This window comes from Patagioenas fasciata, chromosome 7 (assembly GCF_037038585.1).
Source record: "Patagioenas fasciata isolate bPatFas1 chromosome 7, bPatFas1.hap1, whole genome shotgun sequence".
In the NCBI taxonomy this organism is placed as follows: Eukaryota; Metazoa; Chordata; class Aves; order Columbiformes; family Columbidae; genus Patagioenas; species Patagioenas fasciata.
Window position 1 is genome coordinate 35,842,755 of NC_092526.1, and position 16,559 is coordinate 35,859,313.

Consider the following 16,559-nt stretch of genomic DNA (forward strand, 5'->3'; position numbering starts at 1 on the left):
TCACATTCTGGGTGTGCTGTAAAGGGCTTTTTATAGAAGCACAACAATACCATAAATCATCTGTGGAAATCGGGGAGCTGGCTGAATCGTTCTACAAGGCTGTCCTTGCTGAGGAATGGGTTACAAAGGTGAGCATTAGTAGTGCCTCTAGCTGGTAAAACACTTCTTTTATCATCATTGCATGGGCTACATTTTGTATGTTTAGCTTAGGGTTGGAAATAATTCTTGCTGCAGTAAATATAAGGTTAACCTGAGTTTAACTATGAAGGCTCTAAGCTACACTCACCCGCAGTTTCTCCGCTATCTAATGCCAGAGCATCTAAATGGTGGTAAAATCAATACACTAAGCCTGACAAAAATAGCTGCAGCTTTTAAATAAGCTAACAATAGGACAATAAGCAAAACAACGATTTAATCTGCTTAGTGTGTGATTGTGACATTAAAATGATTTCTCAATAACTCACTTTTTTTTTCTGTGCATTCCCCTGCCCCAGACTCCACAGAGGATACATCAGGATTATTGTTAACAGTAAAGTTTTAGCCTTTCTGCACACCAGCTAGAGTTCTAGGGCATGATAAAACCATACACTGCTCCCGTATGAACACGTCCCAGTGCGAACAAGGACGAAGGGGCTCCTGTCTGGGGAGGTGCGAACCTGTCGGGAGCCCCGAATCCCACCCGACCGGCGATCTGAACCCGCTTCAAAGCCCAACTGTGCCACGCTGATTTGGTACCTTTTTGAAGAAGCTTTTGAAGCAGATACACTATAGAAAGCAGGCAAGTTATCTGAAAACATGGTGAAGTGAGAGGGCATCCCCTTCCTTTGAAGGGATAAATTAACAAAGGCACGGTACTCGGCTCTGTAAGACCAACTGAACTAACACTCCTCCCTCTTAGAGATGGGGATTAATCTCCGATTTCAAAAGCCTGTAAAATCATGTAATGATATTAGTCCTAACAACATTAATCCTCTGTCTGCCCCTGCTCTTGCCAGTGTCGGGTCCCAAAGAGCCCAGTACGCTGCTGGCAGAGCCATCCCAAGGTCTTCACCTCAGGGGCAAGAAGCCCCACATCTTTTCCTCCACCTCTCTATACATCCATCATGCAATGGATACATCCCAATGCAACCTATTTCTCAGCTGCCCTCAGCCACAGCAATAAGTTATATGATTTTGTTGTTATTTTTATCGCAACTTGGGAACGCATTCCCGAAAAGTCAACGGAAATGTTATGGGAAGGGGAATTTCTATGCTAATTCAGTAATTGTACTATACACAGATATCCCCAGAGCTTCACATGGGGCCACGACCACCATATTGGGGAACACGGTTGGTCAGCTGAGACTGTTCCTCCCAATTTGCACTTTTATTACTTAAAGCTTTTAAGTTTAAAAAGGACAAGTTTCCACCTTATTTCTAAGTTTACTTATCTATCACAGACATCATGCCGTTTTCACATTTCTAATACTAAAGAAATTGCCTAAGACTGTTTTGTAACAAAATGAGCAATTACCAGCTCGATACTAACAAGAGAAGCTGAAAAGACCAACAGGAGATTGTTGATCTAAAGTACCCTTAACATAGTCTTATAAAGAAAGAAAACTCACTCTATAAAGTACGTTTAATGAAGACCTATTTCATAAATCTTAAGGACAGCATCAACAGTACACGGGTGATGTTATTAAGAGGTCTTTAAGACTGGCCCTCCAGCTTTGCACTGTAGAAAAAAGGCGTAGCATCTCAGTTTAAAAGCACAAGAAGGAAAAGTATGGGGACAAGAGAGCTCTGTCCTTCCCTCCTTACATATAAATCAGTCTCTTTATGCGTACGGCAGCTAAGTTTGCTGCTAAAAAGAAGAAAAATACTGCAAAACACAAAAAAATACTGAAAACCAGTATGCTAACTTGCAGGACAACTCCTTGACCCTTCCACAAGCCATCTGCTGCCACCCATCAAAACCAGACAGCGGCTACCTCTGTGCTCCCAAATCTGGGAAGTTTTCTCTTCTGCTAACCATGCCCCCTTCATCATAATGATATTTTCTATATAACATTAATTAAAAATAATCTGTGTGGTCCTTGCTCTGAAGATCTCTGAATCTAGCAAGTAAAAGCAACGTTGTGCAATAAACTCAACGATTTATCCTCTTCCGCCCCCAGGCCAAAGATGCAGTAATATTCTGAAGCCAGAAAAAGAGAAAGCAGCATTATCAAACAGATTATTATATTCCTGTGCGAGATGTGGGTTGTGAGGGTTTGGTCTTGTTTCACAAGCAAATAAGACATTCAGAAGCACCAATTATGGGTGATAGTTTTAAAAAGAGAAAATGTTTCCCTTCCTCAAATTAATACTTCATTTATGCAAAAATGAGAGAGGAATAATTTTCCCAAAAAACACACCTTGCCAATGACTGAACTCCATTCTACTTAATCCAATTCACTCCTTAAACCATTTCATGACAATGCTCTCAACATTTATATTTTATACTAGAGATGCTCGCACAGGACAGAGCATGTCCAGGACCTGAGTACTGCACATCCCTTTCTCACAATTTTACATCAGAAAAAAACAACCAACAACGATCAAAAAAAACCCTTCTTCACTCAGTTTGTGGCAAAGAGAAAACATTTTGGTTTCCTACAAGTACACCACAATGATTTTATCTTAACTAGAAATGTAGTTCCCGGGATAAAGGCTCATTGTCCACCTAAGTTCATTCATCATGAGGGCTACAAATGAGTCGCTTTACCATAACCAGGATGGAATAAGGTTTCAAATGGAATATCCCAGGACACGATTAAGCAATTTTTTCCTCAAGCTGTTTTTCAACACCATTATTTCAGCCATGCCTGAGACTTGGAACAACACCCCACAAACCCACACATAACTTGTTTTTCCAGAGTAATACTTGGTACTGCTTCTCCTTTCTTCTCTCAGAAGGATCTGCAGCAAAGTCCTGAAGGTAATAACGATAAAACCAGACACAATGGTTTGCCCGAGTGGGTAACTCCCTCAAACTGACAGCAGCTTCTAACAGTAGTTTTAACAACCCAGCAGGATACATAGGTATAAGCAAGCGCCGCATTTGGAAGACAGCTGATGAGCCTCTTCCAAGATCAATGAGATTTCCTTGCAATTACAAACATGCCAAAACACCTTTTGCTTTTTGCCAAACGCTGTGCTTCTCTAGGTTTCCATTACTGTCCTGTAAATCAAAATATAAGATAGACATTTCCAGCCTGTGCACGCACTGCAGGGCTGAAAAGATTCCTCCAAAATTTTGCAGAAACAGAATAAGTGGAGGGTCTCAAGTGAAAAGTACCTGGGTGACCACTGCCTAGCATGAGTTTGTAACACCTTAAAAAAGTCTCTTTTCATCTGGGGAAAAGCAGAGCACACGGAACTCTACCATCAGGTTACTCAAGCTGTTAACCAGCTTCAGCCTTTGTCCTGAAACATCTTAAAAGGAAACAGAAAAATACCCAAACCCATCACATTCCCAATACTGGCCATTGAGCTACTGCCAGTAAAGAGGACTGAGACCCCTCTTGTGCAGAGCCACAAAACTCAATCTAGTACAGGGATACAAAATGGGGAGTAAAATCTTAAAGTTGACCTGTGTTACCACAGTAGTCTTAAAATAAGAATCTCTCTCAGGGTTAGTTAAATACAACCTCCCTTACCTGACAAACAAGTTTTGGAACACACAGAGGGAGAAGAAAATTCTCAGAATCCAAAGGCAAACGCTTGTAGCCGGTAAACAAGGATCTCATCCTTTTTTTCCAGCACAATAGCTTTACTCCCTTGAAAGTTTCCTTCCCCAGATATGCATTTAAGTCCACAAAAATCTAGGTAGGGTCACAGCCCATCTTTCCCTCCCCCTAATCTACTGAAGTTGTTTTGAATAAGCTTCATTTACATTTTTCCAACTTGCAGTACCAAAAGGACTTAGATCTTCTGCAAGATCTCTTCCTTAATATAAAAGGACCTGAAGGCATTTTGGAAAGCAGCAAAGAAGGGAAAGTTGGGTTTTTGGAAAACTCGAGCTCCTACCTGGAAATTAGATAACGCTTCATACATCCTATCATCCCTAGTATAAATATCTCTGTTTGCACCTGGAAACAAACCACTTTTGGAAGAGAGAAGGGGGAAACACAGAAGACAGCAGCAGATCGCTTTCCATAGCATTTCATGTACTGTGACCAAAACTTTGGTTTCTACCACTAGCAGACCTGCAATTGTGAGCCGTAAGTTCTCTCTCAGCTGCATGAGGAAAAACAGGTCAGGCTCCCATTAGCCCCCTGACAAGGGTAAGGGCTGAGATGTTTCAGACTCCTGAGGCTGCTCCATCCTTCCTCCACTCCCAAATCCCACTCGCCCAGCCTGGGAAAGTAAATGTGTGCAAGTTCTAACACACTTTGTTCCAGCATTTTACATTTGCATTTTGCTCTCCCACTTGCAAGGCAGAACTGTAGAATATTTTACTGCATTCCCAGAATAGGGATAACATTGAATAGAAGTTTCTTCTTACCAGAGCTCGGCATGTGGTTCACTCTAGGTGGATTCAACAGCTCTACTGGCTGGTCTCTGCCAGAAAGCCCATCTGGAAAGAGAAAAAAAATATCACATCAATTCTTTGGTTAGCTGAGCTACTTTACACATTCCAAACAGAAATTTGAAAAAAAAATAAATCTAACCAATTAGCAATGTAAAACAGAAACACACAAGTAGCACAAACCAATAGAAAGAAGAACATAACAGGACAGCTGCGTAACAACTGCTTACACTAAAGCATAAAATAAAAGATACTGTAACCCGAATCGCACTCAGGCTCTCCAGGTCTTAATATCCAAAACTGGTTGTGATCCCAATCCAAGGAAATAGGCACATCAGCTTATAAACCTTACCATAAAATACCTAAACTGCAATTCACTCCTTGCTCGGAGAACTGAGTCAAGACAGAAACACAGCCCTGTGAAGCAAAGTTGAAGAATGGCTGTAATATGCCAGGGAGATGTTAAGGAAAACCGACAAATCACTGCAGGAGATTAAAATGCATAGACATGCATAACAAGCCCCATTTTGCATAAGTTTGGATTTCAGAAAGGCATTAAAAACATACTTTGTAAATGATATGCAGAAACCCATCTTGCTGAAGCAGTTCTCTATTTAAAATCTTTCAAAGATTGTATCTTGCATTCAGGAAGAGTTAAAACAGAACACAATACCTACTGCTGTAGACTGCCAGACCAGCTTTTCTAGTCACCCATTCCCCTCTCCATAAAAGTTGAAGCAAAAAATGCTAAATTATGTTTTCAGTACTTCGATTATGAATACTTGAATACAGAAAATCTATCTCAAACTCATTTGTTCCACCATGAAGATCTCCACCTTTGCCAGTTCTCCTCTAACGCTTCCCTGCAGCACAGATACGATCAAGCCAAACCCTGTCTGGAGACATCAAAGAAGCCACCCCATCTCAGTCAAAGCAAAGGACAGTATTATAAAAATGTTAAGATGCCAGTGAAATGTTAAAAAACATACAAAATAAAATTCAGAAAAACCCAACACACTTTCAGTCCTTCTCCTTATTTTCTCCATTCCAGGTTTCTGGAGAGAAAGTTGGGTCTTCTCCATTGCTCGCATGGGTTTGGCTCCAGTGACCGTACCCAAGGATCAGTCCAGCCTCAGACAATATGGCAATAAATTAAACTATAACCATGCTGAATTCTCCTTCTCAAACAAGTAATATAGATTATTCATAATATAACCTTCTTGGCGTTCGGTTTGTAGCCTCTAGAGCCAAAAGAGCGGCTGGGCTTGCTGTACCAGAGCGGCCACTCTACAGCATCGGTGGGAAGACATTTGGCCAGCTGAGCTTCACCTGCATAAGCAGCAGCAAATGGCAATAAATGAGGAGGCAAAGGGCTTAAAGAGGTAGAGCAAAACGTTGCTATTTTACACAACATTCAGCCATCAGCCTCTCCAGATTCACAAGACAGCGGTCACTGCAGATCAAAGAGCATAAACGGATAGCAAAAAAATACGATCCTCACTGGTTACTAAATGGTCAGGTTTTACAGTGGTGTTTTTTCTACAAGACAGGCATTTGCTGTCTCAGCCCTCGTTAGTAAATTTTAATTCATTTGGTGAACTGCAACCTCACTCGCTGCTGAAGCCTTCGCTGTGTTTCTGTGCTGAACAAACCAGCATCACCCAGGGACCACGAGAAGCTCCCAACTCATCTCTTCAGCCTGTCAGCAGCCTAAAAAAAAAAGAGTAGCATATATATGTCTCTGTATATATGTCACTTTGCTGGGCTCTCCTAGCAACAGGCCAGCAGCTCCCCTGCTCCGCTTCTCCGCTCAGCTATTTCAGACGAAGTTATGCCTGCAGAGAAGAAACCAAACAGAGCCCCGTAACCTGTGACCAGCAGCCCAGGTGCTCTGCAAGACAAATCCAGGTCAGTTTTGATGGAAACACCCACTCGCAGCGAGGCTCTAGGAGCGAAGGTGCCCTTTTGCGTGCTAAACCAAGCAGTTTTGACCACCCGACGGATCAAACCCACATCTCCAGCTGTACAAAGCTGCTGGCACTGAACTACTCACAAGAGCCCGCTGGTTTCTAACGCGAGTTTGCAGCACCAGCGATTTCGGCAGGCTCACCTGCTTTGAAGACAAACAGATATAAGCTTTTTATTTTCTTGCCTGTGGATTTGAATTTCCAGTCCCTTCAGTGCATCGGAGATCACTAACAAAACTGTCGGTTAGTGGGGATTATTTTTTTAATTCTAAGAAATAAAGTACCTACATTTTTCAACTAATTAAAACCAAACAACACTCTTCAATCTTTGTTTCAAAATGAGTAACAGATTAATCACAGAAGGACATGTTTTAAAGCACTGACACCTTAAACACTGGAAGTGAAACCAAACTACGTAAGACTGAGATTCTATATTTGCTGTACTGAGTGATTAAAAAAATCTTTATTCAAAAAAGAAAAAAAAGAGAGGTGGTTTCATAAGGAGATATTTGTACCTTTGTATACAGCACCTCTTCTCCTAAGCTACTAGTATGGATTAAAAAAAACGTTAAAGTAGCTGCAAACAAACACGTTCACCTCTTAATGGAGTTAAACATTCCTGTAGTCTCCTCAGCTTCCTACAAGAAGCTTAAAATGCTAGAAAAAGAGGCAAAGAAATCTTTTAATTTCAGAAGACTAGGTGTTAGGAGTTAAAATAACACTGCATTTAATGAAGCATCATATCTACTGCCAACACAATCCTGACCAAAAAACCCACAAACCGACCAAAAACCTTAAACCTTCCAAAAGAGCATTGGAAGGAAGGCTTTACAATCACAACTGTGCTACATCAAACTTTGATCAAGTACTAAAATCCATACGCCAGGATACTGCTCAGCAATACTGCTGCCCACAAAAGCGCTCGCTTTGATTGATTCCTCCTCTCAAACAGAAGAGCTAAATTGATGTCAAACTTTTAAAGAATTATTCGTTCAAACAAACAAACAAACAGCCCTGAGAACTGACCACAGGAAGCTGGAGGGATTTGGAGTCCTAGGCTGTGATTATGTGCTCTATACAACTTTAAAACTTAAAAAACAAAACCCCTATGTTTTGCATATTCAACCACATTGCTTCACAGATCCTGTTGCACCATCACACTGAAGATAAACTGCTCACCTGGGGGATCTGAGCCTCAAGAAAAACGTGTTTTCTGCTACTGCGGCACTGGGATTTCTTCTTACAAACATTACTGGAGACTCTCTCCTAAATCAATCAATGTATATTATAATTGGCCTTTGTGTGACAAGCGAAAAGCACAATGGTTTTTGCCAGCGCTTCCAAAGCGTTAAGAGCGGCCTGGTGCTGCAAATGCCGAAAGGAATACAATCACTTTCCAATACAAAACAGTTTTGCCCACTCCTCCTACCTTCACAAAGTACCCAGCTCCAATCCTCTCCACACTTCACCATGTATCTACAGAGAAAGCTTTGGCAATTACAAAATTTAAGAAAAACCTCAGAAGACACTAAAATTATCCGTGCTTTCTAGTTTCATCTTTGTTCCTGCCTAGAAGGGATCCCAGGGGTGCTCCTGCAGTCCCCAAAAAGCAGACAGGGACAGGAAGCCCCTTGTCTCACTGCCATGGACAGGCAAAGAAAGTGCAAAAAGGTCAAACCATGCAGTCACGATCTAATTTACAAGCCACAAACCTGCTTTGAATAGTACTGAGACAAACCAGATTACCTACAAACATCGAGCCTGGAAGGAGGCAGACACCAGCCCGTCTGATTCATGCCCCAAGTTAAAGAACATTCAGAATAGCTTAATATACAGATTTGGGTATTTCTACTCATTAATTAATAAGTTGAAGCCATTATTCATTGATAAGAACTTGAATTTTTAAGCATGGTCTGTTGCAAAGAGTTGTTTAAGTTACTTGAAAAATATAGCCAGTACAGGTTTGGAAGTAGTTGGGTTTGCAGGATTTAAGCATGTTGAAAACAGCAAACCAGAGACAAGCTGGCTACAGTACACCCCAGAATAAGACAGAAACATGCACAGAAACACTCAGAAAAAATAAAGCACCAAAACAAATGTCATCATCACCAAGGCAAAACCAAAAAAGTTGAGGACAAGGAAAGAAAGTTCGGACAAATAATGAACAAAACCAGAAGTTGGATGCGTTCAGTGAGCTCTTGCAGAAAACTGTAAGCAGCCTTACTATAATTAACTGTGATGAGCTTAAAAATGCAGGGCAGAACTGGGAATGAAGAGGTTATTTAAATAGTTTTCCATGTATTCAGATCTTTCACCCTGATGCAAATCACCCTGGCCTACTCAAACTCCTTGAGGAAAGTGATGAACCGACAAGTATCTTTAAAGGACATCCAGCGTAGAGCAAAAGTCCCACGGAGCCACAGAAGTAAAACTTTGAGAGAGGTAGGGGAGAAAGGCAAGAGCCAGAGGTACAGAAAATAGGCATTACTGACTAGGATTTAATTTTCCAAATATAGAACAATTTCAAAAGGCAGCACAAATACCAGGTAACAGGAAAAGCAAGGCAAGTGGATCAAGGTGAAGTTGAAGGCAGGCAACTGATTTATTTCTTTGGCAGTGTATCTGGCCGTCAAACTCACAAAAAAAAGTTTTAATGTTACCTAAGCTTTACTTAAAAAAAAATAATATTAAGGGGCTACATAGGGCATATCAGTAAGAAAATCCGGCCTGCATAAATCACCCTAAACCAAGCAGACACCTGGTTTAAAAAGCCTACTCAATCATCTGCCTCTGGATCTGTTATATCCAGTGTATTGCGGTAGTTCACCATTCACTGGTAAAAGCAGTAAAGACTTATTGAAAACTCAGGTGCGTCCTCACACCAGAGACCCCCCCTTTGGAGCATGAGAGGCAGAATTCAACAAGCTGGAAAACGGATGGATGCAAGGTTCAATGACAAATGAGTAAAACCCTATCAGCTTAATAATGATAATAATAATAATAACAGTCAAATGTATAAGATGAGAAATATCTGGCAAAGGGACATGACAGCCTCCATGGCCAAAGTGCTGCCCTTGGGTTTCGATTCAACACCAGAAGATGAATTGTAGGCAATAAAGGAGAAACCTCTGAGAAAAGATTTTAAAAAAAAAAAAAAAAAAAAAGAGAGATAGATGGTCTGCAGAACTCGGTAGTTTTTCCGACATGATCCGGTTTTCTGTTAAGAGAAGACAACACAGTGGTTCCGTGGCTTTTTCAGGATGAGCAATTTACAGCTAACACAGGGAGTTTGAGACCTCAACCAAACACATTTCTGGTCTTCTTCAGTCATACGCCTTCTGGACAACATGGCACTACATAGCAATAACTGGATATTTCTTAAAAGGCAAGAAATCATGCCTCCTGTAGGCAACAAGTCCCAAAAGCTAAGACCTTGCTATTGAACTACCATGCTCATGTCCTACACGTGAGGCAGCTACTGCTATTCACAGCTGGTTTCAGGTTGGGCTTGGCACACAAATTGCAAAACCTCAGTTATACAGCAGGAACTAGAGCCTCTTGTTTACATATTTCCAGTTCCTAGATAACAAAATGGAGCAAAGAAGAAAACTGTTGAGCAATAAGACACCCCAGTGAGACATCTGCAATGGTCCAAGTGACTGGTGATGAATTTGATAACTGTTCCTTTGCATCAAACCACTTGCAAGGCAGTTACCAGATTATTTTGGCTATTTTTTCCCACAAGGATACAGCTCAAAAGCTTGCCCCCATGCCTTCCAAGCCAAAAGAGAGAGAAGCTCCAATTTCTCAGTACCCAATCGATAAAAAGCTTCAGGCAAAATGAGGCAGCTGACACTAAGCCCAGGATAAATAGCGATCAGTTGGCATCTATGAAACCATCCCAACCACATCCTTCCACGAGCACGCATCCACATATAAAATCCAGCTTTTGCTAAGGACATAAAGGAAGACGATGTTTCTGGATCAATTATTCCTGAGTTACCTTACTCCCCTCACTGCTTGCTAGTAGAACAATTGTGAACTTGTCTCACAAAGAAGAGAGATCTAACCCCCTTCTCTCCAACCATTCCACCTTCCGCATCTGCTTCAGGATACAATCAAAAGACACTTAGACACAACAACACTGATTGAGAAAAGCTCCAAGACAGAGCCAGCTTCACAGTCATCTTCACTCAAAAGATGAGTCTGAGAGGCTGAGGAATCAACCACCCAGGAAACTGATTCCCCAACACGGGACATTTAAGATTCAGCTGGACAGGGTTGCTGGGCCATCTTGTTTAAGATTGTGCTTTTGCCAGGAAAGGTTGGACCAGGTAATGCTTGAGGTCCCTTCCAACCTTGTATTCTGTGATTCTGTTGTGTTACTAGTGCACAATTGACCAGGGCTATGTTCAAAGCCCATATGCAGAGGAGTGTTGGCAGAATCAGCTTTTACTTTATGCTCTTGGAGCAAGACCCTGGCCATCCCCCCTCATACTCTTCCACATTCTGTATTTTGGTAGCATCATGGAGCAGTCTGATTACACAGACTAATTTTTTTGGTGGGGAAATAAACCTCAAACCCAACCCAAAACACCCTCTAGTTCACCTAACACCCTCCAGCCACTAACGGGGACTCGTGTCTGGGGACTGGACCAAATTCAGTCCTGAAGTGAGCTTCAAAACCACCCCACACAGTCCGTATAGCTCATCGGCATCACCTGCTGCACTCCACAGAGCTGATGCTCTGCATGGTACTTGCCATCACAGTCATGAGCTGTTTTTCTTCGTGTCTTCACCTTTCCGCAGCTCCTTCCCTGCCTGAAGGTCTCCAAGCCAGCACCAGCCCCATCCCTTGTCATCAGGCTGCTCTCAGCAGCTCATGGGTATAGTGTGAGCCATACTATCTATTGGGTTCCTAGGCTTTATCGTTTGAGCCCACCATATATTCACAGTAGGCATAGACGTAGATACTCTGAGATCTCTTCCCTCCTGCTGGCACTGCTCAGAGTCACGCATTGTCTCCCTTCCACCTGTAAGCCCACAGCAATTTCATGAATCTCTTCCAGGCCCAAGAACATCTAGTTTTTTCCCCTGTTATCAGCATATACATACTGCAGTCGCATTATAAAAAGTGTTTTGCATTTTATACACAAGTTGGGGGGTTGTTTTGCAGAACGATGTGCAAACAGTATTTATCGGCGTTACTTCTTGGCAGGTTTTGGGGTGGGTGAGTGGGTGGTTCTGGTCAACTGTATTGCTGCATTTCTAAAAACAGACCAGGCATTAACCATGTAGCCTTGGGATACCAGGCAGCTAAAACAGGATTGCTGAGGAATAAAAGTCTCTGTCTCTGACCATTAAGCACAGTCCACTAAACCATCCTGATTTGCATATTAACAGCTATGGTGTGTAACAACAAGTTAAAATATTAGTAATGAGAACAGTTATTATCATGGACATATTATTTATTTGTCTACTCATTTCAAATATACAGGGCAAAAAAAAGTCTTCAGCATTTACAAGAAAGCAATTAAGGCTGCAAATGGATTATTTCTCTTTAAACCTATGAGAAAATGCTCAGTGCATATTTCCTCTCTAATTTGTCTGCACTCAAGAATCTATTTTTGGAAGTCTCCCTAGACTGTATTGTAGCACCACATGTACTGTAATGGCATTTTAATTAGCCCAGAGAGCTGGAAGATGCACTATGCATCCGAAAGAGAAGCAGCCTAACAAAATGAGAGCATCCTTCTCTTCTCTTCCTTGAGATTTACAGCAGCTATCAAGTCGAAATACCAATTATGGTTTCAATTGGAATAAACTCTGATTTCTATTAAAAAAAAAAAAAAAAACAAAAACAAACAAAAAAAAGCTAGTGCATCGCAACAGCCTATAGAATTCAACAAAAACAAATGTAGTATGTAGGCACTATTTACTCATACTTTAAAGGAGGATGGTAAAAATAAAACGCTGCAGATATCCACAGGCAGAACGGGAGACCGAAGTAGAGAAGAAAATATACATATAAGTTGGGCTCTAAATATGATAGTGTTTGGCCTGCAAGCGAAACCATTCATGTAGATGAAAGCTAATCCAATTTTTTTCTTATCATTATTACTATTATTACTACAACTTTTAATACCCAAGTTACCCACCTTCCACCATCAGTGAGTGCCGTAATGCATAATGTTACACATTCAGCATGCCATAATTCTGCCTTCTTTCTTTCGATGCAATAGAAACTAGGTCAGGCTGATGTCCATCTCAGTTGCAAGAAGAGGTTGGCATATGTGGAATCGCAAACCTCCTTCATGCCTCTGACAACAGTGATTCCTCCAGAGACGTTCGCGGGTCCAGATGCCAGGCGGAGGTTGCACAGTGTTCCACTGAAGCCTCGCAAGAACTGTGATGGGTTTTAAAGCTTTCTTTTGTGTTATAACCCACATGAATATTTCACAAGAGTCAGAAGATACTCAGAAGTAATGTCTACAGGAGCTTCGCACTGCCTTCCCACCCAGAACAAAGATAAATCCAACAGATCCCACTTTGCTTACCACCAAGGTGAAACTAACACTCAGCAACAGCTAATAAGAAAAGCAATCATTAATATACTACTAAGAAGTCATCCTAGAAGCCAAACACCTAAAATGCTTTAAACAGGAAACTCTGTGGTCCTCAAGGTGTTTACAGATTGATATCCAAGTGACAATACACTACTTTTCAAATGCCAAATCGTAAAAGTGTTGCGTTCTACTTCCTACGCCATTATTTTCCTTAATTCTTTGCAGTGGGAGGATAACGCAACTCCTACTAAACATGACAATCTTCAGTCTCTTCAGTAGACTCAACTTCATCTGCACAAAATTTGAAAGACATGTCATTTTGGAAATCCACAGTAATAAAATAATCCTCTACATGTAAATGCAAGTAACCTAAGGTCTGTGGTAACCTATCCATTAGATCAAAGAGATAAAGCTTACTGAAAATGGCCTGACATAATTTCAGCAAAAAGGAGGAGCTGGTCATTTCAGCGGATTTGCCCCCCACTTTGGGCAAGGGAAGCCAGAACCCCCAACATTCACCCTTTCCACCATCACCTGGATAGACAAAGCATTAAGTAAAGAAAAAAAAAAATACAAGGGCAAGAATTACCACATAAAAGAAACAGCATGTATAGTACACTTCTGATCTGTGTTTTTCTGCGTTTTTTTTAAGCCAAAAACATCCATATTCAATTGTGTTTTTCATCCCATTCTTCTGCAACAAGTTTCAAAATCAGCTTATTTGGTACCCAGAAAATAAGCACAAAGTTCAATTACAGACAAGCTCAAGCAAGCACTTGCAATAAAAGCAAAACAGGCATCCAATGTCCCGATCACTTGTTACACACCTTGGCAGTCTGAGCGATCATTCAGTCCTACTCATGGCCAGATGGAAAACCAAGAAATACACGTGCTCCCAGGGAACGCCAAACACCTACCGAGCAAGCACAGCCTACCACGAAGGTGCATTGAACACCGGGGTCCCAATCGTCCCCAAACGGACTCCAACTGCTATGACAGGAGCTGGCTCAGCCTCCATTCGAGAGCCCCAACACTTTTCATGCACCGTCTCCTCCTGCACGCAGCCGCTGGTCATTCCGAGTGCCTGACGGTTTTACTTCTCCACTTACAGACAGGAAAGGCTGCTATCGTATTACATACACCAGTAAGCATGCCATACCATGACAATACTATGTCAGAGACCTGGCTCTATTTTAGGCTCAGCTTACCCAATCATTCCCGCAGTGTCTCTTCTGGAGCCAACATCTGAAGTTATTTGGTGGCGGGCATCCAACACCTTCTCCCACATAGCACTGCCTTGAGTCCCAACAGGAGAACTCGGGGTTTCCACCACATGGAAAATAACACATCACCATGGCCCTGTCTCCTCCCAGTGGGGTCTGCAGGATCCCACCACGTCCTGTTGTTAAAGCCGTCTCAGGTGAGACGTTGCAAGCGGAACTCACCTGGTGCTCTGCACAGTGCTTCCCATTATCCCAGCCCTATCTGATAGAACATCAACACCTGGCGAAGGAAAATTGTCCCAGTCTACCTATTCCTGATGTAACACCAGACATCATCTACCAGCTTTAGATAGTCAGCATATAACATCTTCCCATCAATGTATAGATTTCTAAGACGTGGACTTCAGATATTTTTGTATCCTGAAGAAAAAACAACTACCATTTCAAAGCATCTAAAAGTAGCTTCCACTTTCCCAGACTTGGTGGAACAGCAATTTCCCTGCTCGCAATGAAGGAGTCGAGACTACACTGTTTATTATTATAAATATATTCATAGATACTTTCCCTGAAACAAAGCACTTCAATTTTAAAGGCAAGGGATTCATCAGCTCTTACGGATAGCTTCATCCTTTCTGCTTTTATTCTGTCAGTGAGCACAGGCTCCTGGCAAGAGTGGAGGAGGGTACAATCTGCCACCATCTGCAGGGTGCGATCCATCTGAAAAGGTGACTGTCCTCAAGAAATTAGCATAGTCCGAGCATTAAACTTAACTCTGGAATATCATGTTCAACCAACAGAGCCTTTCAAGAGCCATTCTGCAAAACGTTCCTGTTCCCTGCTAACAGCATGCTGTGTTGTATTTTTTTTTTTTTTTTTTAAGTTTTAATGTAAGCTTTTACAGAAAGCAAATGAAACTTTCCATCCTTCTAGATAGGTGAACGGGGTAAAGCCAATATTCCACAATCACAGACAGGTATATCTACAGGAGATCAGCATTATCACTGTGAGGTGCTTAATCCGCCGAGACAGACCCCACGAACTTCAGCACACTAAAAAATACACAACCCCAAACTGCCCAGGACTCCCTTGGCATTCAGCAGAAGAGGTGCTGCTGGCACCTTGCCATCTCACAATCACCGACTATTCACAACACATGAATTCACGTTTGATAGCTACAAATTCACAGATATAATGCCTCTTTAATCAAAACTAATATTTCAGCAGGTTATAAAAACTGATTGGCGATACAAAAATGAACCGAGGAAAGACAAAGAACCTTGAAATTATCTGCGGTTGTCAGCAGGAAGAGACCTGTGAAGCACATTTTAAAGGCTGGAGAGAAGTTTGAATAACCTGCTTAATTTTCCCTTCTCTCCAGTCGAAAAAACTGAAAGATAGTCTGCATCTTCTGCAGCTTCGAACGAGATTCCAGCTCCTGCCCACACGCTCACAGGACACTGTGTTCAAGCTAATAAGATACCAAGCAGAAAAAAAAGTAGCCTCGCTAGATAGAGAACAAACTGTTTGTTACATGAACCGAATGGCATGAGTTTCCTTCCTTACCTCAGCTTTGCATCTTGCTAGCACACGCTAAATCAGACTTGTCCACGAAACTATTTCCAACACAGGCTGTGTCCAAGGGCTCCGATCCTTTCCACAGCAGAAAGGGGAAGTGCTAATAATTACTTAGCAACCCATCAGAGTAAAGCTTTCAGAAAGCAGGCTAACCTAGGGAAAATTCCTGGATGAAGTGGTGGGCAGGGAGAAAAGAAGCAAAGGAAACTGATGCTCAGATTCCTCCCTGGACACTGCTGGCAATGGGAACCATCTACCATTTCACTTACTAACCAGATGCCTTCTTGCCTTACAAGCTGCAGCTTCTCAAGTGGATGAGAGAATTGGAAAGAGCAGAGGAAAAAAGGGAGAATTTTTTGTTGAGGAAAATAAATACGGAGACATGGAAACAGAAAGGGCAACAAACAGAGCAGGGCTTGGGTTTGACGGAGCTGCTGGGTGGCTGTCAGAGTGCAAGGCTTCAAGTTTGAAGCTTTCAGAGCGCTCCATCAAGCCACTTTTCTACAAAACAAGAGCTAAAATACTGGGGGAAAGCCCACACGAGTGAAAATATCCTTCACAGATATAAGAAAGCTTCCAATCAAAGGCAAGCTGGACTGGACATGTCTGCTTCACACACAGCTGGTCAGAGACCTGTAACTCCAGAAGCTTGTGCGAGACCTCAGAGAGGGCT

The 16,559-nt window shown here is 41.9% G+C and overlaps 1 protein-coding gene across 15 annotated transcripts in view; it reads right to left on the bottom strand.

Annotated features, from left to right (window-relative positions):
- The window catches only part of HDAC4 (histone deacetylase 4), a 230,119-nt gene that overhangs the window by 140,592 nt on the left and 72,968 nt on the right, over nucleotides 1-16,559 (bottom strand). For all 15 annotated transcript variants that reach the window (XM_065840566.2, XM_065840567.2, XM_065840568.2 and 12 more), the window contains one exon: nucleotides 4,532-4,603. In XM_065840566.2, coding sequence (XP_065696638.1) covers nucleotides 4,532-4,603 — 72 coding nt within the window. The remainder of the gene's footprint in view (nucleotides 1-4,531; nucleotides 4,604-16,559) is intronic.